At 41.0% G+C, this 22545-nt stretch overlaps 1 protein-coding gene across 2 annotated transcripts in view; it reads right to left on the reverse strand.

Annotated features, from left to right (window-relative positions):
- VWF (von Willebrand factor) overlaps nucleotides 1-22545 on the reverse strand; it is a 202486-nt gene that overhangs the window by 50801 nt on the left and 129140 nt on the right. For both annotated transcript variants that reach the window (XM_027838876.1, XM_027838875.1), the window contains exons 26-34: nucleotides 22037-22195; nucleotides 21113-21248; nucleotides 12788-14163; nucleotides 10851-10967; nucleotides 10602-10742; nucleotides 8358-8501; nucleotides 6386-6550; nucleotides 4974-5017; nucleotides 4044-4221 (exon numbers count right to left, since the gene is read on the reverse strand). In XM_027838876.1, the coding sequence (XP_027694677.1) occupies nucleotides 4044-4221; nucleotides 4974-5017; nucleotides 6386-6550; nucleotides 8358-8501; nucleotides 10602-10742; nucleotides 10851-10967; nucleotides 12788-14163; nucleotides 21113-21248; nucleotides 22037-22195 (2460 nt within the window). The remainder of the gene's footprint in view (nucleotides 1-4043; nucleotides 4222-4973; nucleotides 5018-6385; nucleotides 6551-8357; nucleotides 8502-10601; nucleotides 10743-10850; nucleotides 10968-12787; nucleotides 14164-21112; nucleotides 21249-22036; nucleotides 22196-22545) is intronic.

Consider the following 22545-nt stretch of genomic DNA (forward strand, 5'->3'; position numbering starts at 1 on the left):
TAGATAGATAGATAGATAGATAGATAGATAGATAGATAGATAGATAGATAGATAGATAGAATTGTCACTTGCTTTTCACAATTCTGGAAGGTTTTTTTCCCCTGAAATAGAGTGCTCATGTTCCTTTTTTTTTTTTTTAATTTTCCTGGATGTCAGTAACCTTGGGATTGCTGCATTTTGACCTATCCACTACCTGCATATTTTCCAACTCTCTTAGTATTTATTTCCTGAGGTTGTTTTTTCCCTTCTTTTACATGGTTTGCAATTTTGTCTTTCCCTTGTAGGAAACACATTGTTTTTACTTCTGTTCATTTTTTCAGGTTTTCTATTATGTTCTCTTCAATGGTAATTTTTTTCATTATTTCCTCCAAATATTTGTACCATCTTCAAGTGCCAGCTTCAAATTTTCCCATAATTTTAAAAATTCCTAGTTCTTCTTTTATTTGTTCTTGTAAGTGTCTTACCAGTGTTAATTCTCATTTACATTTTTTGATCTGTCATTTGTCTGTATGAGGATATCTTTTAGGATATCTTATATTACTTCTCATCTACATTATATCCTATAATTTAGCTATTTTATTGCTCCCCAGTATTTTTAACTGTACTAGAACTTTCCTTATTTTGCTCATTTTCTTTTAAATAATTTTAGAGCAATGCCCACTCCTCCCAATTCCATGCTGGATTAGCAGGAGAGGCATAGAGGACCAACATGTCCAGAAATGAGAGGAATCTTCCTTCTCCTCTTTCTCTCTCTGTGGCTTCCTTGCATCTTGCATACATGGCTACTCAATGCTAAGAACTTCTTCCAATGTAAAAAAAAAAAAAAGACACTTGGGGAATTCTTGGTAATGGCTTCATGCTAGCATTCCTGCTCCATCAAGTTTCGATGATAATGTCATTGGAAGAGAGATTACACTGTTTTCCTGGATGGATAATTCTAGGTTCATGGTCTTTGCTTATTAATTTAATGTCATAATATAATTTATCTAATCATTCCTTGTCTTATTTGAGAAGTCCACCATGATCCTGACTGATGTTCCTTGGTATCAAATTTCTGTCTTCCAGCTTGCCAGACTTTTCTTTGTCATTGTAATCCTGAAGTTGAAGATAGGACCTCTGACTCCAAATCCAGTGTTCTTAAGCAAAATGTTCAAACCACTACCATAGAAATATTGCAGTTATAGAATTACAGAATCCTAAGAGTTATCAGGGATCTTGGAGGCTATCCGGTCCAATCCATTCCTGAATGAGAATCTCCTCTTTAACCTACCTGACAGGTCGAAATAATGACTTTGCTTGAAGACTTGCTAATAAGGGAGAATCTACCATTTCCTATGGCATCCCATTCCACTCTGTTTGTGCTTGTGTATGTATCTGAGTGAACATATGTTCAGCTGTCTAACCCTAACTTTCCCCTCTGCTCTGCCCTAATCATCATGCCTCTGGCTTCCTGTCCCTGATCTTAAAACATGTTTTAGGACTGAGAGTCCATATCCCTCTCCCTCCATTTTTACATGGGCCTGGGCTTCTAACAAATGCCCAAACTTTAGAAAACAAAGGGGCAGCTAGGTGGTGCAGTGGATAGAGCACCGGCCCTGAAGTTAGGAGGACCTGAGTTCAAATCTGGCCTCAGTCCAAAAATTTGACCCTTACTAGCTGTGTGATCCTGGGCAAGTCACTTAACCCAAATTGCCTAAAAACAAAACAAAACATAAGCAAAAGACTACTCCTTAATTTGGGGCAGTTATGTGGCGTAGTACATAGAGCACCGGCCTTGGAGTCAGGAGGACCTGAGTTCAAATCCAGCCTCAGATACTTGATACTTACTAGCTATGTGACCCTGGGCAAGTCACTTAACCCTGATTGTCACACACACAAAAAAAAAAAACTTTAGAAAACAAGTGGGGAGTGCCCCTATACATACACCCTGTGTTTGAAGAAATTAGGGCTCAATTTAGAGGGATTCTGAAAGAATACACACAAACACACACACACACACACCAATTTTATGATTTCCTCACCTACAATTTGTCCAAGATAAAGGTTGTAACCTTGAGGTAATATGGAGGGATGAAGCAGGAAGAAGATTGGAGAGAATAAGCAAAGGGAACATGGGGAGAGTAAAGGAGGAAATGAATTCACTCTGCCCCAAAATCCTGAGTTTTGCTGAGTGAATTAATGCAATAGATGGAATGTGGCCAGGAGAGCAGTACATTTGACTACCCAAGATGGGGGCGGGGCTAGCAGGTGGAAGAAGGAAGGAGAGAAATCTTAAAAGAGAAAAAAAAATAACCCCGATGATTTAAGTCCTTCGGACACTAAAAAAGCAAATTTTGTTCCTGTAATTTGCTACAACAGGAAGACTGATCTTCATGAGTTCATGTCTAGCCTCAGACATTGACTAGTTGTGTGGCCCTGTTTGCCTCAGTTTCCTCACCTGTAAAATGAGCTAGGGAAGGAAATGGCAAACCACTCTAGTATCTTAGCAAACGTATTCCCAAGGATTTACCCTCACATTACATATCTGGATGCTGCTGACTTATCTTCATTTATAATGTAGCTTATACCCAAATACTTCAGATAATAGATCAATGATTTCATGACTCTAGACACAACTTACAAGTTCCTTCAAGGGCCTGAGATATGAATGCCAGCCTAGTGGGTTAGTGAAAAACTTATTATCCAACGAAGGATATGTGAATTTTTAAGAACTATGAAAGAAACACAGCAGTTTGAAGTAACATGTGTATTCAGGCCTTTACCAGGCAGAATTCTTAAGGCTCTTTCTACCTCTAGAATACAAAATTATGTCACCTCCCAACAACCTACTACAAAAAATACCTTTATCAGTAAGAAAAGGGAATCTTTCAAGTTAGCACATGATATTTTGCCATTTGTACACTAAAAATAAATGTCCTGGACCACTAATAAATAAGAAGCAGATAAGTATCTATCTCTCTATTTATTTATCTGTCTATCTACAAGCATTTATTAAGGTCCTATTATTTGCCAGGGAATAAGCCAGGTGCTGTAGATATAAGTACAAAGATTAAAATATTCCCCATTTTAAAGAAGCTTACATCCTAATAGGGGAGACTAGTACATATATATGTATATAGAGTAAATTTTAAAAGAGTACAAATACAAATTAGTTCAATACAAAGTAGTTTGGGAGAGACGATGTTAGCAGTTGGGGGTTGGGAGGAATCAATTATGGCTTCATGTAGAAGGTTGTGCTTGTGTTCCATCTTGAAGGAATAGAGGGATTCTATGAAGAGAAGGCAAAGTAGCAGTGAATTCCAAACTGGGGGGAGGGAGGAATGCTTCCTTCCTCTGAGAACTATCCTCTCTTCTCTTTCTCCAGTTCATTCTCTTGCCAGTATCAATCCAGCTATGTAGTATCACCTAGGCATGTGGTTGGTCATTTTCCTGATTATGCAGCATCCATTACTGTATCCTCAAATTCAGGGTCTTTTGTGCCCCTATTAATGAGGCACGGTGAGGCTACATTGCCAACAACCATGCTCTACCTTGGCTTTAGAACAATGTTTTCCCCCAAAACATCATTGGACATAATCTGGAAAGGGACCATAGAGCTGTTATGTTGACTTAGATCACAGGATTACAAACTCCAAGGAAAGTACTTGGAGTTCATCAAGTCCAGTTCTTTGATTTTACAGATGAGGAAACTAAGACCTAGAAAACTGAAGTGACCTACCCATAGTCATACAATGGCAGAGCTTAGATTCAAACCCAGGTCCCCAAACTCCACACCCAGTACTCTTTCCACTCACCAAACCATGTCTTTCCAAAGGAAAAGAGAGGACGAGAGTGTTCAGTGAGTCTTGCCATAAACAAACCCTTCAGACCCTAGGATGGGTGAATATTAATGATGGAATGGTAGCACTGATGAATGTAGGTGAGAAGGAGAAAATTTTTCTGGGCTAGCAATAGATTTTTTAACCTATTTGCAAAGTTGTGCTAAAAGAGTTGCTGTTTTAAATGACCCAAAGCGGACGATAAACCATAAAACACAGACTCACAGGGGCAGGTCCAGCGGCAACCACAGGTCTCCTCTACCTTCACAGCAGGTTGGCTGTTAGGGCATGTGGGTCTGGGTCCATTTTCACAATTGACCCGGTGACTCTCCATCAAAGTCTGGCCATCTGCTAGACAGGTTATAGTGTGGCATTTGTCAGCCAACATCCACCTGTCCCCGGGCTGTGTGGGAAAAGAGAGCCATATTCAGACAAGGGTAAAAAGAGAGGGCTGTTTTGATAGGACTGATATTTACCAGTGTTTCCCCCAATCCACAAGCGAAGTCCAGTCTGCTCTTCCTTCCCTAATCCTTAGACATTATCTTTTCCTAAAAGGAGACAAAGCTGTCCCCAGGATCTGACTGGCTCATATTCTCCAAGGCAGTTTCCCGGTCACCTACACGCACAAAAAATCTCAACCACAGGCAACCCTAGGATCACACAAGTCACCACACCCCACCCTGGCCATACTCTGTCCTCCATATGAAGATGACAGGGGTTGTGTCCACAGAAGTTAAGTGTGACTGCATACATGTTGCATATCTTTGCTGTATTAAGGGCCTTTTGTTAAATATTCAATGATTTGTGAGTGCCTCATTTCATCCCAACATCAAAGCTGAGCTAAGAGAATGTTGGTATTAGAGCTGCCTCTGACGATTGTTGACTTGGACCCTGGCTAGCAGATCTGGCTAACCACCAACCAGAAAACTGAGATCTGAGTACAGGACCAAAAAAGCCAAGGAAGTGATATCTGGGAAAGCAGGAAAGAGACAGTGACCAAGTCACAGGATCATAGGCCTGAGGAGCAAAACATTGGTGTGAAAGAATAAGACAAAGATTTGAGTTAGGACCTAGCTGAAAAGCTTCCCAGTGCAAACAATGTCTCTCAATACAAAATCACAATATTTCCCTCAAAGTCAGCCACAAAGCACTTACCCTCTTTTGATGCCCATCTTCATCCAAACAGACTTTGGAGAAACCTGAAACAAAAACAAAGGAAGATCTCAGCCCACCACCAGATAATAATTCTCTATATGGACAGAAGATCTTAACCTGTGTTTTTTTTTTAAACATCATGGACCCCTCTGACAGTCTAGTGAACCCTCCTAAGAATAATGTTTTAAAACAAATAATAAAAGAAAAGAAAGTACAGAGGATTATAAAGGAAACCAATTATATAGAAATATAGTTTATAAAAAAAAATTAAAGGGGCAGCTAGGTGACACAGTGGATAGAACACCAGCCCTGAAGTCAGGAGGACCTGAGTTCAAATCCAGCCTCAGACCAAACACTTGACACATACTAGCTGTGTGACCTTGGGCAAGTCACTTAACCCCAATTGCCTCACCAAAAAAAAAAATTTAAACCAAGATCATAGAACCCAGTTTAAAAACACTTGCTTTATCGTATTTAGTTACCTGAGAAGACCCTCTGACCTGGACCCAATTGGGTACAAATGTGAGTTATCAGGGACTTGAATAGACTCCCTCCCCCACCCCATGCCCATCTCTTAATTAGACTAATTAGCTGATTCTTGGGGAACAGCATAAGGCAGTAGTTAATAGCCCCAAACTATTGTTGTTCATTGTGTTACATTAAAGCCAGGAAAATTTTAGAGGAGATTTAGAAAAGAACTCTCTAATCTTACATCTAGTGAACTTTATGTGAAAGTAAATGAGATTGAAGTTGATTCTAGAACCATTCTGTCATGAGGCTAAATGGCAGAATTATTTAGGCGTAAGTAGACTGTTCTCTAGGAAAAGGTCTCAGCATCTGTTGACTGGTCATTTGTCTCCCTGTATTTCTTTATTTCCCCTTCTCTGTTCAAGTTCCCTCTCTGAAACTCGGCATGGGTTTTTTTTAGCATAAATGTTTATTATTGGTTGAAAGAAGTATTGTATACTAAAGGCTATACTAAGAGATTCTTGGTAGAGTTTAACCTTTGCAGAGCTATCCTTTGGAGAAAAACAGAGTGGCCAGTCCCATTAAATCACTTTAGATAGGAAAAGCAGGTAAAATATATGAGCATCTCAGGTCTCTAGAATGGATCCTCAGGATATAGAAGGTTTGTGTAATATATTGGAAAGAGCATTGCCTTGGAAGTCAAGAGAGCCTGGGTTCAAATTTCCCCTCTCAATTTACTACCTGTGTGACCTTGTAAAATTTCCCTGGGCCTTAGCTTCCTCATCTATGGTTTGAGGGGATAGGATTCAGTGGCCTCTGGGGCCCTTTTCTCTGGGTTTCAGTTTCCAGTCAGATAATGGGGGTAGACTAAGCAATCTCTAAAGTCCTATCCAACTCTAATTTTTATAATCCTTATGATGCTGAAGGAGTCAAAACGGACTTACCAGAGCATAGCCTGTACATAAATGTGCTGTCCAAAGTGACCATAGTGGAGAGATCTTCAATTCGCTGGAGTTCCATGATGTTGGAAGAGGAAGCGGTCCCTGCCAATGCCCTCACCTGGGATTTATCATACTGGCGGCCCACTGCAATGGGGAAGACTGACACTCCTGTAGCGAGTGGGAGGGGAAAATGTAGAAGAAAGAGAGATAAGAAAGGTCAGAAAGCAACCTGCTCTGGATAGTCAAGTCCCAAAGGGACTGTTCTGGGGTTTTTGTTTGTTTGTTTTTGAATCTGCTCTCTACAGGGACCTCCCTTTTGTTTCTCAGGGGTGGAGTAGAAAAATCTTCATTCTGCAATTCTCTAATTGTAACAATTCCTATGAAGGTACAAGTATTAGAAGTTAGCTTTGGTTTTGTTCTGCTCTCCCACTAGTAACATTCTAGCCCTTAGAAATGTAAGGTCAACTGAATTTCATGTGCATTTTTAAGCACCTCCTATGTGAGAGGTTGCATAGTAAAGTAGAAAGAACCCTTGTCTTAAATTTAGAAAACTTGGCATTAAGGTCCAATTTTGATAGGTTCTTACTACCTAATAAGCAAAGTGCTTCATAAAACTCCAAGTATAGAAATGGCAGACAGCTGGTGCCAATGGATAGTACACCAGGCCTGGAGTCAGGAAGCCTCATCTTCCTGAGTTCAAATCTGATCTCATAAGCTAACTAGCTGTGTGATCCTGGACAAGTCACTTAACCCTGTTTGCCTCAGTTTCCTTATGTCTAAAATGAGCTGGAGAAGGAAATGGCAAACCATTCCAGTATCTTTCCCAAGAAAACCCCAAAAGGAGTCCCAGAGAGTCAGATATGACTGAAAAAAAGACTGAAACATTACTTCATGTATGCTGAATAACATACTCAACCAGATCTTATTGTTGGACAACTCTAGGAGCTAATGGTGTCCTCTGATGCTCAGAATACAATACTAATCCTGAGCTCTAAAATCAACTAACACATTTCAAAACCTGAAACGATCTCCATGCTCACTAAAGAGGTCAGGAAAAACTAAGAGGAGGATAAATAATGCTGATTCCCCAGGTTAAGATTTGCAGTTAGATGGATAACCCATAGAACTAGATACATACATATATACACACATACATATATATGCATATATACATAATGTGTGTATTTGTGTATATGTATGCATAGATAGATATAATGTATCTTGAATGGATATATTGGCTAGACATTGGCATATATGTGAATATGTGTATGCATGCATATATGTATGTATATGTACGTGTGTACGTCTTGCACGGACAATGGACTGGACCCAGAACTGAATGAAAGAAAGAGAGCAAACTCAGCTCCCTTGGGAAATGGCAAAGTGCTTTTAATGATGCCAAGTTCCTCTGTAAAACAAAGGCCCATCTTTTTACCATCATTACTCTTCCAACAATGTTGTATAGCTATGAGTCACAGAATACCACTGTATCTAAAGAATTAAAGTTGGAGGGTCTCCTAAAGGAGCAACGGAGAGGTGCATGGTGGATGTGAGGAGGCTACAGAATCTTAGCAACGAAGAATGACCCAGGAGAAGAAGGACGAAAGAAAGTCATTGGATATATATACGATCAGAAAAGAAGGTCAGGCAGCCACTTAGTGAAAACAAGGTAAAACACAGGTTGAGTCTGAATATTGCATTAGTGGTATCCATATGATGACAAGAGATCTGTAAAAGCCCCAGCATGTTGGGCAGGCCCCTGTAGCAGATTTACAGGAGGATCAAAGATATCACACAGAATAAGAAGCTAGGGATGGGTTGCATCACTGAAGACCCTACACCAATCAGACCAAAGATCCATCAAAGGGAGTTTCTTAGTCTCACTTTAAGGATTTTCATGGCTCACTACTGCATCAGAAACTGAAAAAAAATACCACCTTTCCTAGTGGGAAGGGAACAAAAGAGGGACACTTACGGCTGGCTCTGGCTGCATCAGCTGCTACATCCACAGCATCCACAGAGACAGCCGTTACCAAGATGACTATCACCTTGGAGGCATCTGGCCTCGCACCATGGACTTCTGACGTGACATACCTGACAGCAAAATTCAGAGCGTTCCCTGAGAACAAAACAGCAGGCCGTACAGAGTCAATATTGATAGCAATATTACAAATACCATAGTCCTAATGCTTTTGTACCGAGTATGAGAAATGGTGTCTTCTGAACTTGTTTCAACCAATTAATCAGCCAGCATCGATTAAGCACCTAATACATACCAGGAACCGAACTCTAGTATTTTAGAAATTTATGCTAATAATTTATGTACATTTTAGGTCCAGAGGGCTACTTTACAAATGGAAATATCTAGATGATCCCATCATTTTTCTTCTTCTCTCCAATCTCCACATCTCATTTCTTCCTTTTTCATAAATGCCTCACAGCCTCTGAAGAGCTGATACAAATTCAATTAAATTTTAATTGTATTCATAAATTATTCAATAAGCACCTGCTACGTGCTGTGTCCCCTCCCATGTTCTTGTAGGAGACCATGGCTCCAGTAAAAATCTATGTCCACTGATGGTATCTGAATTCAATTTATTTGGTTCTGGTGTGACCATATGGTATCTAGGACTTCACAGACTCATAGAATGTCTGAGTAGAAATGGACTTCAGAAATTATCTAGTCCAAATTGTACTTGAAACATGAATCCTGGGGTTGTTTGGCACTGATAAAGTACCTCTAGTGAGTGCCAGGAAAATCACTCCCTCCTAAAGCAACCCATTCCACTCGGGAAAACTCTACTAAGAAACTTTTCCTTATGTTGTGCTAAAATCTGCCTCACTCTAACCTCTATCAATTACTTCTACCTATTGCTCTACCCTCTGGGGTCAAACAAGTCTAACACCTCTTCCATGGGACAGCCCTTTAAATATGTAAAGGGCTTCCAGTATAGCATAATGTCTCCCCCTAAGTTTTCTCTTCTCCAGGGTAAAAGCCTCCAGTTTCTTCAGATAAGTAACTGCCTTCCCTTTCAATCATTTTAGTCAAATTTAATGTTTGGGTCATGGGGGTGTAAGAGGAGTGAGTTACTTGTCCAAAGTCCCGCCTTAGTCTCAGCAATAGGGCTTAGGTGTCCCAGCCCCTAACTATAGACCCAGGGGTGGAGAACCTGCAACCTCAAGGCCACATGTGGCCCTCTAGGTCCTCAAGTACAGCCCTATGACTGAATCCAAACTTCATAGAACAAATCTTTTTATTAAGGATTTATTTATTAAGTCGATTCTAGACTGTTTTCTGATCTGTTAGTGAGAAAAGTAAGCAATACCTGCGGTTAGTTAGGGAGGGCAGCCACAGCCGCAGGGGCAGAACTGGGCTTCTCCATGAGCATCGGCAACATACGGAGCTAAACCTGAGACCACAGTGGAAATATGAAAGAAGTTCCCAGTGCCACCTTCCATAAGAGAAAAGTGAGGCAGCATCAACTCAATCTCTTTCTTCAGAGATCCAGCCTCTTTAGGGTTCTGCAGTGGCCCATTCCTCATTCTGGCCTTTATTTGTATTATATCTAGAGCAACTCTCAAGGTTTTCTCTTGCATACATGTATATATGTATGTGTATATATACCTATATACATATATACCTATATACATGGGTGTATGCATGTACATATATACATATATGTATGCATATATATTTATATGTCTATAGAGAGAGAGAGGTAGTGATGCTGGGAGTTTGCCCATGTCTTGTATAGGTAGAAGGTCCTAGTAAAACAATTGAGAATAGTATTCCGGGATCATGGATTCCTTCTCTCTCTCTCTCTCCATATATGTGTGTGTATATAAATATATATATATACACATATATATATACACACACACATATATACATATGTATGTGTGCATGTATATTATATATACACATACATGTACAAATATGCACATTTATATATATACATGCATGTATATATACATATAAGACATAGGTAGCCCTCCAGCATCACTATCTCTCACCACCTTTTATTTCTATATCCTTTTCCTATCTACCTTTCAGTCACAGAAAAACCATAATTTCACTGTCCAGTCTGCTTGGCTCTGAGACCACTGCACATTCTGCTTCCAAGATTGTCCAAGAAATCTTCATCCCTATATTCCGTGGATATATTTCATTTGGCAATCAAACCCAGGTCTCCTGACTCTTTTGATCCTACCGCATTACCTATTAGGCTGGGGCCCCCTTCAAGATGCATGGGATCCACAAGGCTCAGGATGTATTCTTTATCCTGAGGCACATCCCATGGGATGTCAATGGTGGTGATACTTCCATACTGGACCACTGATATTTTAGTGACACGAGGCCCTAAAAGAAAACATAGAACAGACTGTATCATCCCTCAAAACAGGTGGGACCAGTACATCCAAGTACTAGCATCTCCCTATCATCCTCCTTCATCTCATCCCCACTCACCCAGATTGGCCTTCTTAATAATGGCCTTGGCAAAATTCTTCATTTCTTCAAAATGAGAAGCTGGGACATTTGAGGAGCCATCCAAGAGGAGCACCATGTCCAAGGGCTGAGTGCAATCTGCAAATAAGATGAATGTGATGTGGAGCTTAGAATGGAGGTAGTGGTCCTCAACTGCCTGACACGTACTGGTTGCCCATATGGTCTGCCTGCACTGTAGCATACATTGCATTCATAGATTTCTATTCTTTAACATTGAATCCAGACTGGGTTTGAAAGTGAGAAAAAAGATATAATCTTGAGAATCAGGAATGTTCCAGCCTTTAGGTCATGGAGAAGACTTCTGATGACATATTATATTCCTACTGCCACTAGTGTTGGATAATATTTCCTTGAAGAACAGACAGCTACAATTCTCGTATAGATTAAAACAGAAGCATGTAGGTAAGGGTAGGGACAAAATGGGGGTAGGCAGACAAGGTGAAACAGATAGCTTGAGACATTCTTGGAGCAATATGTTTACAAATTCTGAGCTCTAGGTTTTTTAGGGCCAAGTCAATAAGAAATACATTATTATACTAATTAATGTGTGATGGTAATAATAATAATATATAGGATGACACCGAGGCATAGAGAAGCTGCTTTTTGATAAGATGAGGGTAGCACATTACTTTCTACTAAGAAGAAATGACCCAAGAAAAGGTCATGAGATGATAGATCTAGACCAGGGGTGGGGAACCTGCAGCCTCAAGGCCACATGTCACCCTCTAGATCCTTAAGTGCAGCCCTTTGACTGAATCCAAACTTCACAGATGTTCACAAACCCCACTCCTGTGTCAACCCCCTAGTTTTACAGAAAATGAAACTGAGGTCTAGAGAAGTTAAGTGATTTGCCCCAAGCCACAAAAGTCTTAAATGTCAGAAGCAGGATTGGAACCCAGGTCCTCTGACTTAAGAGCCAGTATTCTTTCCACTGTAACCTAGTCCATACATGGAAATGACTTAAAAGTCCATGAGTCTGGGGAGCAGCTAAGTGGTGCAATGGATAGAACACCAGCCCTGGAGTCAAGATGACCTGAGTTCAGATCCAGCCTTGGACACTTTACTAGTTGTGTGACCCTGGGCAAGTCACTTAACTCTGATTACTTCCCAAAAAAAGTCCATGAGTCTACTATAAGCATTAAAAAAGAGTATGGCATAACGAGCAATTAATATGAAGCCAATAATTCTGGCAACTTCAGTGAGTCAACTTAAACAAGTTTTATTATATTCAAGCACATCTACCACTTAAACAAGAAAGCTGCATTGCCACAGCAGATGATTTTCGGATGATTTCTGAAAGGCACCAGATAAGTAACCTGATTGGTAGATTGGCACAACTAAGATATTAAAAGAATAAGAGGAAAGACTCCAGTGTGTCGGTGGAGGATTTATTGGAAAGTACAGGCTAGAATCACACATGACTAGAAAGTCCTGTGTCTGAACAGCCAGAGACTGTGCATCCCTAGCAGACTTCAAGAATCCACAGTGAGAGATCAGAGTGGGACTTTGGTGCAAGAAAAAAACATTACTCCATGAAATAAAAATGAAAGGATAATCCTTCGTTTTTCTCCAGGAACATCCCCCAAAGAGGGTCAAACATTTGAGGTGATCTCATGCATCTTTTAAGACACCTCTGGAAGATTAAGAAGGCTCAGGGATGAGTCTCCCTGCTTGAGAAGTAGAAGATTTGAGTCATGGAAATTGAGCAATGAATGGGGAAAAGGGCCTTTCCCAAAGTCATAGCACTCGTCAGTGATAGAATCAGGATTAGAACCCAGAACCTGCCTCCAACTCCCCAGCCCTCTCACCAATATTAATGATGTTCCTGGCTCTAAATCTTGGAGCATCAATTAAACCCAGCTTTTAGGTCTTCCCCTACAAAGGTAGAAAGGTATTACCCAGAGCTGGCGGTAGTGTGGGCAGCCTCAGTCCATCGTCAGAACAACATCTCTGCAGAATCAAATCAGGAGCCTCCCAAGGAAGTCTGTCAAAGTCATTTATCAGGATTGGAACATTGGGCCGGCTGAGCATCTCCAGTTCATGAATGTTAGCATGGGGGCCCACACCAATGGGGATCACCTGAATGTCCTGGGGCAAACGTTTGATCTCATCAGTGGCAGGATTGCCCACCACCATGTATACTAAATGAGGCGCTTGCTTCCGAGTGCCTTGGCTGGAAGAGAAAGTATTCTCAGAAAGGTATTCAAGGGCTTTCCCAGTGTTGGTCCTGTTGCCACCCCGATAGCGTATCTGCTGGATCTTGTCCAGGACGTATCTCTTAGACTGAGTCTCATTGAAGGAGAACTCCACAGTCACTGTATAGGAATATTGTATGATGGAAACATGGATGCTACCTTGACTCACATCCATCCTTTGAATCACCTGCTTCATGAACTCCTTACTCTTATTGAAGTTGGCTTCACCAATTTTGTCTGAGCCTTCTAGCACAAACACTACATCCAGAATCATGTGTCTACTAGGTAGAGAGGTTGGGGGTACCAAGAGCTCTGGACTGGCAGTAACCTGTACCAGCTGGGAGGCGATGGTGGAAACAGGAACATCAGGTACCAGGTCACAGAGGTAGTCCAGGATCTCATCCCGCCTTTGCTCCAACTCGTTCACACTGCTAAGCAAATAGGCCTTGTTTTCAGGTGCCTGCTTCTCTATGAGACGAATCTGCTTAATGCTAGCATGGGGCCCTAAGCCCACTGGGATCACAATGATCTTCTTCTTCTTCAGGGCTTGGACATAGCGGACTATACCCCTGGATGTGGGAGGGGGCTCCTCACTGGCTGTCAGAAGCAAGGCAATCCGGTATGCTTCAGGGCGCTCAGCTTTGCTAAAGATATGGAAGACAGTATACTTCAGGGCCTCACTGGTGGAAGCCACCTTGCTGCCAGCATACTTCACAGAGCTGGCGATCCGACGGAGCTCTGAGGGCTGCTTCCGGTCTTTCAGTGAAATGTAGGAGTGGGTGCCATCGTGGTACTCCACGACGGCCACCCGGATGTGCCTCTGAGAGATGCGTAAACGCTCCATCACACCTACTACAAAAGCCTTCAGCACCTCAAACTCAGCCTCTGACAGCTTGGAGGAGCCATCCAGCAGAAAGGCCAAGTCCAACATCTTGCTGCAGGAGAAACCGTGCAGGGGAGGCTCGGGGGTATTCTCCTGGTATGCTGTGGTCGGGGCAGCAGTTGTAAATGATGAGGGTAACTGCAGATCTCCTGGCTTCTGGCAGGCTTCACAGGTCAAGTTCACACCATCACAGTGGCTGTAGGGGAGAGCCGGAAGTGGTTGGAAATGCTAGAGAATCTATGAATGATCTCAAGCTCGATTTGTCATCATTGTAAGCCTATTCCATGCGTGAACACACTTTTAGTAACATGCACCCCTTAAATTAGAGGCAGCTAACTGGTGAAATGGAAAGAGCATTGGACCTAGAATCAAGAAGACCTGAGTTGGAATCCTGCCTCAGACACTTATTAGCTGTGTGACCCAGGACATACCACTTAACCTCTCTCATCCTCCCTTTCCATATGGTAAACTGAGGCACTTGCATTCAATGGCTCCTGACGTCCCTTTCAATTCTAAATCTCTGATCCCATGTTTCTGTCATGGCAAACCCTTATATGCTCTGAACTTCCACATCATGTATACCATGCCTCACCACCCCCATTAATACATACCAATTACCTAACTGATAGAGGCATCTAGGTGGCACAGTGGATAAAACGCTGGGCCTGGAGTCAGGAACACCTAAAATCAAATCTAGCCTCAGACATTTAGTAGCTGTGTAACCTTAGGCAAATCATTTAACTACTGCCTGCCTCAGTTTTCTCATTCGTTGATAATAATACCACCTACCTCCCAGAGTTGTTAGGAGAATCAAATAAGATAATATTTGTACATGGCTTAGCCCAGTGTCTGACACATAGTAGGTGCTTAATAAATGCTTGTTTCCTTCTTTCCATCCTTCCTAATTAAGCCAGATGGCTCCAGAAAAGAAAGTGAGGCTGGTGACTTTGCACTGCCCTCCCTCACTTAAACCCAATTCATTTGCAAGTCAGGGCATCATCTTCCTTATGTCATGGTCCTCTTTGAGAATGAAGGACAAACCACAACCTGTGAGTAGTCTGAGCTGGCCACTGAGGACCCAATTGGCCAGTTTCAGTTGGGCAACTTAGCTCCTCTCCTCTCCTCTGCTCTGCTCTGCTCTTCTCTCTCCACATGGGGTATCAAGGCTTTACCCGAGGGTGATCCGCCCAAAGGAAGGTAAATTTTGAAAACTGAAACCTACCTAGATATCTTGGGGTTTATGGCTAGATTTCTTTCTCAAAGACCATGCCTTAAACCCAATTCACTCTGGTTACCATGGATTGGCCAATGATAGGTCCCTACCCAAGCATCACTTAATGGTTATTATTTGGGCCCTGATGACTCAGGGTGAAAGTAAATAGTGATTGTTTCTCTTTTTGTCAGAAATCCTGAGTGTCTTCACCCTCTCAGTCTGATTTTTGTTTTTGGATTGAAGGAGCCATCACTTGACTCATTTCTTAAACAGCCCTAATCACTGAATGGGTATTGCCTCAGTCAAAATGACAACTTGGAAAGACCTTGGCTTAAAAAGGCTGATGTCTCCTACCACATTGTGGGCCATCTCCAATTGTCCTGATCTATATCCGGCCACTGAACCCAGATGGCTCCAGAGGACAAAGTGAGGCTGGTGACTTTGCACAGCCCTCCCTCACTTAAATCCAATTTATTTGCAAGTCATGGCATCATCTTCCTGATGTCATGGTCCTCTTTGAGAATGAAGGACAAACTACACACAATTAATCACCCTTATATAACTTGTGAGACAGCTAGGTGGTTCAGCAGATAGACCTGAGTTCAAATCTGACCTCAGATACTTAATAGCTATGTGACCCTGGGCAAGTCACTTAACCTCTGTTTGCCTTAATCTGCTGCAGAAGGAAATGGCAAACCATTCTAGTGTCTTTGCCAAGTAAACCCCATGGATGGTATTAGCGTGCTGTGGTCCACAGGGTCACAAAGAGTTAGACACGACTGAACAACTAAACACCATACGACTTGTATCATTACAGTAAAGAAAATCCTTAAATTATAGGAGGGAAGGGAAAGTCTTAATCCGTTCCATGTATAAAGAAAGAAATTTTTATATTTGGTCTATGGACTCAATAACACATGGTGACTCAAAGTTAATTTATTTTCCTCATGTGTCATCTTAAATAAAAGCATGCAGTTATAAACCAAAGCCCATTACTACCATTTCCAAAGAATTACCTAAATCATTTTGTTGTAGTGGTTTTCATCAAATAACACACACACACACACACACACACACACACACACACATACATACACACACACATTGGCTAAAGCTTGGAAATCTTCCTTATAGAGAAAATTAATGTGGTATTTGTTGTAATAAGATTTCATAAGTATAATTTATAGTTATAATAATAAAAATAATAATTCTTATCTACATAGAATTTTAAGATTTACAAAGTACTGTTTTGTTTTGTTTTCCATAACAACCCTGCATGATTGGCAGCACAGGTATTAGTCCCATTTCACAGACAAATTCCTTTGTTGTATTAGTACCTATCTAGCCCCCCGCAATTGCATTCTGGACCCTTCTCATAGATGCAAGACACTTCAACATAGGAAACACAGGAAAAAAATCTGGATGAATATTAATAGAAACAGAGGCAAAAATCCTGGCTCTGCTGCTTACTACCCAGATGGCCTGAGTCAATTTACATAACCTGCCTGAGCCTTAGTTTCTTCATCTATAAAATAAGGATAATTGTACCCAGGGCATGCTTTAGAGACTAGAGTCTGGCTCAAGAAAGTAAAGAGTCAAATCAGAAGTTAGGGCCATGAACAAACTTAGTGGCACCTTTGTTCTATGTACTACCATGAGGCCTTTTGTGAGCCAAAGTTTCCCAGAGCTAAAGCCAAAGAATAATAGTAAGCCCTTTCTCTGTAAGAACAGGTCCAAAGTCAGCAATGGGGTATAGGGGAAGGAGCAGTCAGACTCACATTCACCTTTTCTCCCTCCTTTCCTCCATCAACCAATTATAATTCTCAAAGATCTCAAATCATGGATCTGGGAGCTGAGTTAACTATTCTTTCCCCATGAGTCGTTATCCTGCCCTGGAACTCCCTGGAAATCAAAGAAAACTAAAACATATATTAAAATGGGACTTTTTCTGTACAAAAGGAGAAAGCTAGGAAGCCATCTTTGGAGTTGCTACGCACCCTGGACCTTTTAGAGATTTTGGAGCATTCTGCCATTTTGTACCAGTCTTCCTGAAGTCTAAACTGCCTGTAAAAAATACCTTCAATAAATCTTAGGTGCAGAGGTTAGTTTTGTGGGGATGTCCTTTCCTTTACCTTTCCCTCTTTCTAGCTGAGTGTTGATTTACCACCAAAGTGCTCATCTGGAGAAGCATTCACTACCAAGTATAGGAATTAAAAGGATTAGGAAAACTAGATCAATTCTTCTCATTTTAAGGCAAAACCCTACAAACTCAGAGAAAGAGCCTTAACTCAACAGGATTTGCACCACAGAGGCAAAGTAACAGAAAGAACATCTGAGGGGAAGACAGAAGTCCAGGCTCTATGCTTACTATCCAGATGGCCCCAGGCAATTCACAAAAACTTCCTGAGCCTCAGTTTCTTCATCTATAAAATAAGGATAATAAAAATTGTGTTGCCCACGTGGTTCCTCTCATGAGGAACAAGTGCAAAAGAAAGTCTTTTCTAAGCTATAACATATTGTACAGATGTACAATATTAAGTGTGTGTTTACTCTGTTGAGTAGGAAAGAGAAAATAAGGCTAAAGGAAAATATATTCTTGATCTTTAGTAATATAAGTGGGCATCAGATATCTGGATTTGTTTCTTTTTTACCAAATTCTTATGTTATAAAAATTTTAATATGGCAAAGTTTGTTGTGAAAAATAGATTCTTCCCAGAAACAGAATTAAAGAAGAAAATAAACTGACTAAGACCTTGGGAAAACATAATACCCACTAAATTTTTCAAGGCTTCCATATACATCAAAGTATTTATGGCAAATGTGGTAAAAAAAAAACTGGAAACAAAGCAGATGATCATCTACTGAGGAATGCCTAAACACACGGAATGTTATGCAATATCACGGGCACTGCAGAAACAGTGAATACGATAAATACGGAGAAGCATGGAAAGACCTGAGCTGAAGCAAAGTGAAGAAAGCAGAGGCAAGAAAACAAAAGACACAATGACTACAACAACCTAAATGGGAAAAAATAACCTCCAAAACAACTTAAAATGAACAGAACAAGCATGGCCTCAAGAAGAAATATAACAAGACACTTCCTCCATCCATTCCTTTGCAGAGGTGGGGAGGGGAGAAGTGGAACATGGGTGTGGTACATTGCCTACTTTATCAGATTTTTTTTCTTGTTTTTCCTTAACAAAAAAAAAATCTTTTTTTATATGGAATGGTTCTCTGGAAAGGGATGTGTGTGGAAAGACAAGGATATGCGCACATTTTTGCACTATTGAAGTGGTTAAACTTGAAAATGGTGAACTATGGGTCGGGCTAAATGTCCTCGGAAGTTCTGTTCAGCTGGACAATTCTGTAATCCTGTAAACAGGATGAGATGAAAGCAGAATGGCCAGTTTCAAGGCCACAGGTCCAACTCCATCTGGTCGTACACAGCCATTGCTCCACCTGTTCACACATGAACACAACCCAAAGGTAAGGTAAGATCTGCCCCAACTGGAGAGAATGCACAGCTGCTTGCTTTCAGATATTAAAGAATGGCTTCAACACATAACCCTTCAGACTGTTACTAACATTTTCAGAAATCCTGCTGCTACTCTGCCCAGCTAAATAAAGATCAAAATCTCAATGCTTGATGAGCACATCAGCCCCTTGAAATGAATCCGTGGCCACTCAAGAGTGCCTACAGGCTAGGAACCACTGGACTAAATGATTAAACTCTTGATGCTACTATTCTATGCAGTTATCACCTTGGGTCATCTTAGACACCCAAATGCTGCATAGGATTGTCCCAAATACCAAATAAGCAGTTACCTGGTGGGCTGAGAAATAAGGGGACCTGTATTTTTCAAAGGATCAGAGAGAAAATGTTAACTTCCTAAGCCCCTGGAAACCCAACCCAGAGGACAGGTTAGCATCATGAATGATTTCCCCAGTCTGCTTTGGAGAGGCCACCCAAATCCTTACTAGAAGTAAAATTAAAACTTGTATTAGCAATCCTCTCCTTCCCCCGCCCCTTGCAAGGGAGGTGAAGGATACGTCTATGTTCTTCTGCTTTTATTTCTTGAGATCCCTAATCCCGTCTCTGTTCCTCATTTTCCATCAGTTTCAACTTAATCATGGGAAGGAAAGTGGGGCAGAGATTCATTAGGAAGTTAGTTCCTACTTTCTATGGGCTCAGAATCTATAGGATTTATTGCTTTAATCCTTGAGTTAACATTACGTGAGTGACATACTTTCTAGTTTCCTGTTTCCTCTGGCTCTTTGCTTTAAAAAATCACCCTGGGCAACATCTGATCTGTTTATACAGATGGTGGGGCAGGATCTGACTCTGGTAGCTGTGGCCACAGCACGACCCCCCCACCCCACCCCAGCGGGTTAAGTTCTCGGAAGGGCCGATCAGCATTAGGGAGTGGTGTTGAATGTATTGACATCTTAATATATGTTAGGTTACTATGAAAATGACTTCAGAAAACCCAGATCTCACCACTAGGAAATTGCACTGTACTCTGGGATGTGAACCCAGGGGAGGTAGATATTAGCAGAGGGGTTAGGGTCAGGGGTCACTATACATAAGAATTAATCTGTGAATTTTCAGTGACATGAGTCACTTCCTGCACCCATGGCTGATCCCTCTACCCAAGGTAACAGGAGTTACTCCCTCCCTCTCTATATGTTCATTCCCAGAAAAAGTCCGATATTCATAAAATCCTTCCTATGGTCCAGAAATGACATACTTTTGACATAAGAGCTCACATTACTATAGCATTTAAGATTTATAAAGCACTCTATGTGGGACAGTCTTGATCAGTAGTCCTAATACTATTATTCCCATTTTACAGTTAAGAAAACTGACACTCAAAGATATGAAGTTACTGACATATGATCATCTAGCTAGGAAGACTCAGAACCAGGATCCAGACCTAGTGTTCCTGACTCCAAATTCAGGATTCTTTCCCTTCCACCATTAAGTCAACCCCTGTATTCAGTCAGAACCATATCTAAACCTTTCTCGATCCACAGAAGATGGAGAAGGGATAGGTTTTTAAAGATTTACTGAGAAGCAAAATTCAGAAATTTCCCCTACTGATAACATCTAGCATCTCTGTGTCTACCCAGTTGCAAAAGTTTACCTTATGTAATAACAGCAATTAACATTTATATAGGACCTACAATGTGCCAGGCACTGTACCTGGTGCTTTACAATTATTATCTCATTTGATCCACAAAACAATCCTGAGAAAGAGGTGCTCTTATTATCCCCATTTAACAGGAAATTGAGTCAAACAGGGATTAAATGACTTGCCCATGGTCAAGTCACTTGTAAGGGTCTGAGGTCGGAGTTGAACTCAAGTCTTCCTGATTACATGCCCAGCACTCCATTTACGATGCCACCTAGCTGCCTGATTACGCTGGAATATGGTTAATCAAAACACTCTATTCCTTCCAGCTACAAATGAAAGCTAATTATTAGCACCCCAGATAAAATGTCACTTTCCATGATGAAAATTTTTCACTTTCCATGATGAAAAAGATCACCTACCTCCATAGAGAGAACTGGTAAATTCTGCATATAGATCAAAGCATACTTTTGTCACTTTGTTTTTCTTGCTTTTTCTATGTTTTTTTGCAACATGACTAACATGGAAATATGTTTTGCCTGGCTTCACATGTATAATTGACATCATATTGCTTGCATTCTCGGTGGGTAGGGAAGGGGCAAGAGGGAGAGAGAGAATTTGGACCTCAAAATTTTTAAAAATAGATGTTAAAAATTTTTAATGTAATTGGGAAATATTTAACAAAATTTTATATATATATATACATATATATATGTATATATATATATATGTATATATATATACATATATATGTATGTATATATATGTTACTTTGTCTAACTAATATACATCTACTTTACCAAAGTTTGCAGAGTTTGGGATCATCCCGGTTCAAAAAGATTCTCTTTCCTTGTGAAAAGCGTCGACCCTCCAACTCACATACAGGACAGTCCGCAGTGTCAATACAGGTCTCTGACAGTTCATCCAGGATCTTTCCTGCCCAATACACCAGTCATTTCATTAGGAGCTGTGGCTACCATTGTGCCCCATGTAAATGACTCCAAACCAAGAGGACAAGCCCCATACTCAAACTCTGGGGTCTATTCTTGCCTCTTCCATTCATTATCTGAGAATACTGGGGCTTGTCTGCCTTACTTTTTGGTGCTTGTGTTTCCCCTTCTGCAAAATAGGAAGAACCCAATCCAGCCTAACCCATTTTGTACCTTAAGACAAATAACACTCTTTCTACAAATCCCTATAACTCTTCAGAAGAAGGATGCTACATAATCTATGGGGAGAATTAAAGGCAAGGTATGAGCAAGTGAACCATAGACTTCTAATCGACTCTAAGGTCTTACTGAAATGACAAGTTAGATCTGTTTTTAACTCTACAGAACTAGATTTCTATGAAAAAGAGCCTGGGATAATAGATTTAGAGCTAGAAGGGAACTTAAAGGCCATCTACCAAACTCTCCCCCCATTTGATATATGAAGATTTTTAAGTGGCTTGCCCAAGGTCACAAGGCAGTGACAGAAACAGAGCTCGACCCTGGATTCTCTGGCTCTAAATCTAGTGCCTGATGTTCAAGAACAGCTGAAAAAAACTTAATGTATGGTCATGGGTCCAGCCTGCCATATTTACATTCCTTGGCAAAGAATGGTCCCAAGGAAACCAGGCCGGGTGAGGTTAGCCCACACGCAAGCCTATCCTGCTCTTCTAGTCTATGACTTTTTCAGGGATTAAATCCTCTTGGAAATTCCATGATACAATCGGGAGTAGTTACCTGGAGGGCAGTGTGCATGGCATCCTTCCACACACTGCACTGGACATGAAAGTAGCTCAGGGTGCTGGCATGTGATAGGGCAGGCAGAAGCACAGCTATTATAGCGCCACTCACACTCATACCCATTTTCTCGTTGATTCTTCTTCTCACAACTTTGTGCTGTTTAAAAGAGAAGACATCCACAAATAGAGTAAAGATTTTAAAAGAAAAATCTTAAAGAAACCAAAGGGTTATGGGAATAATAGTTACAGGCGGGAGCAGGTAGAGAAGGTGATGGAGGTGGTTCAAGAATGCTGGTGTTGATTAGAGCAAAACCACGAAGGGGGAGATGATAGTAACAACATTCTAATGTTGGTAAATGATGTCACTCTGGGTATTACAGCTGAGAACTTCTCCGGGTCTCTTATTTTTGTTGTTGTTCAGTTGTTTTTCAGTCATGTCTGACTCTTCATGACCCCATTTAGGGGTTTTCTTGGCAAAGATACTGGATATTTCCTTCTCCAGCTCAT

This window comes from Vombatus ursinus, unplaced genomic scaffold, assembly GCF_900497805.2.
Source record: "Vombatus ursinus unplaced genomic scaffold, bare-nosed wombat genome assembly UNPS02014830.1, whole genome shotgun sequence".
NCBI classification, from domain to species: domain Eukaryota; kingdom Metazoa; phylum Chordata; class Mammalia; order Diprotodontia; family Vombatidae; genus Vombatus; species Vombatus ursinus.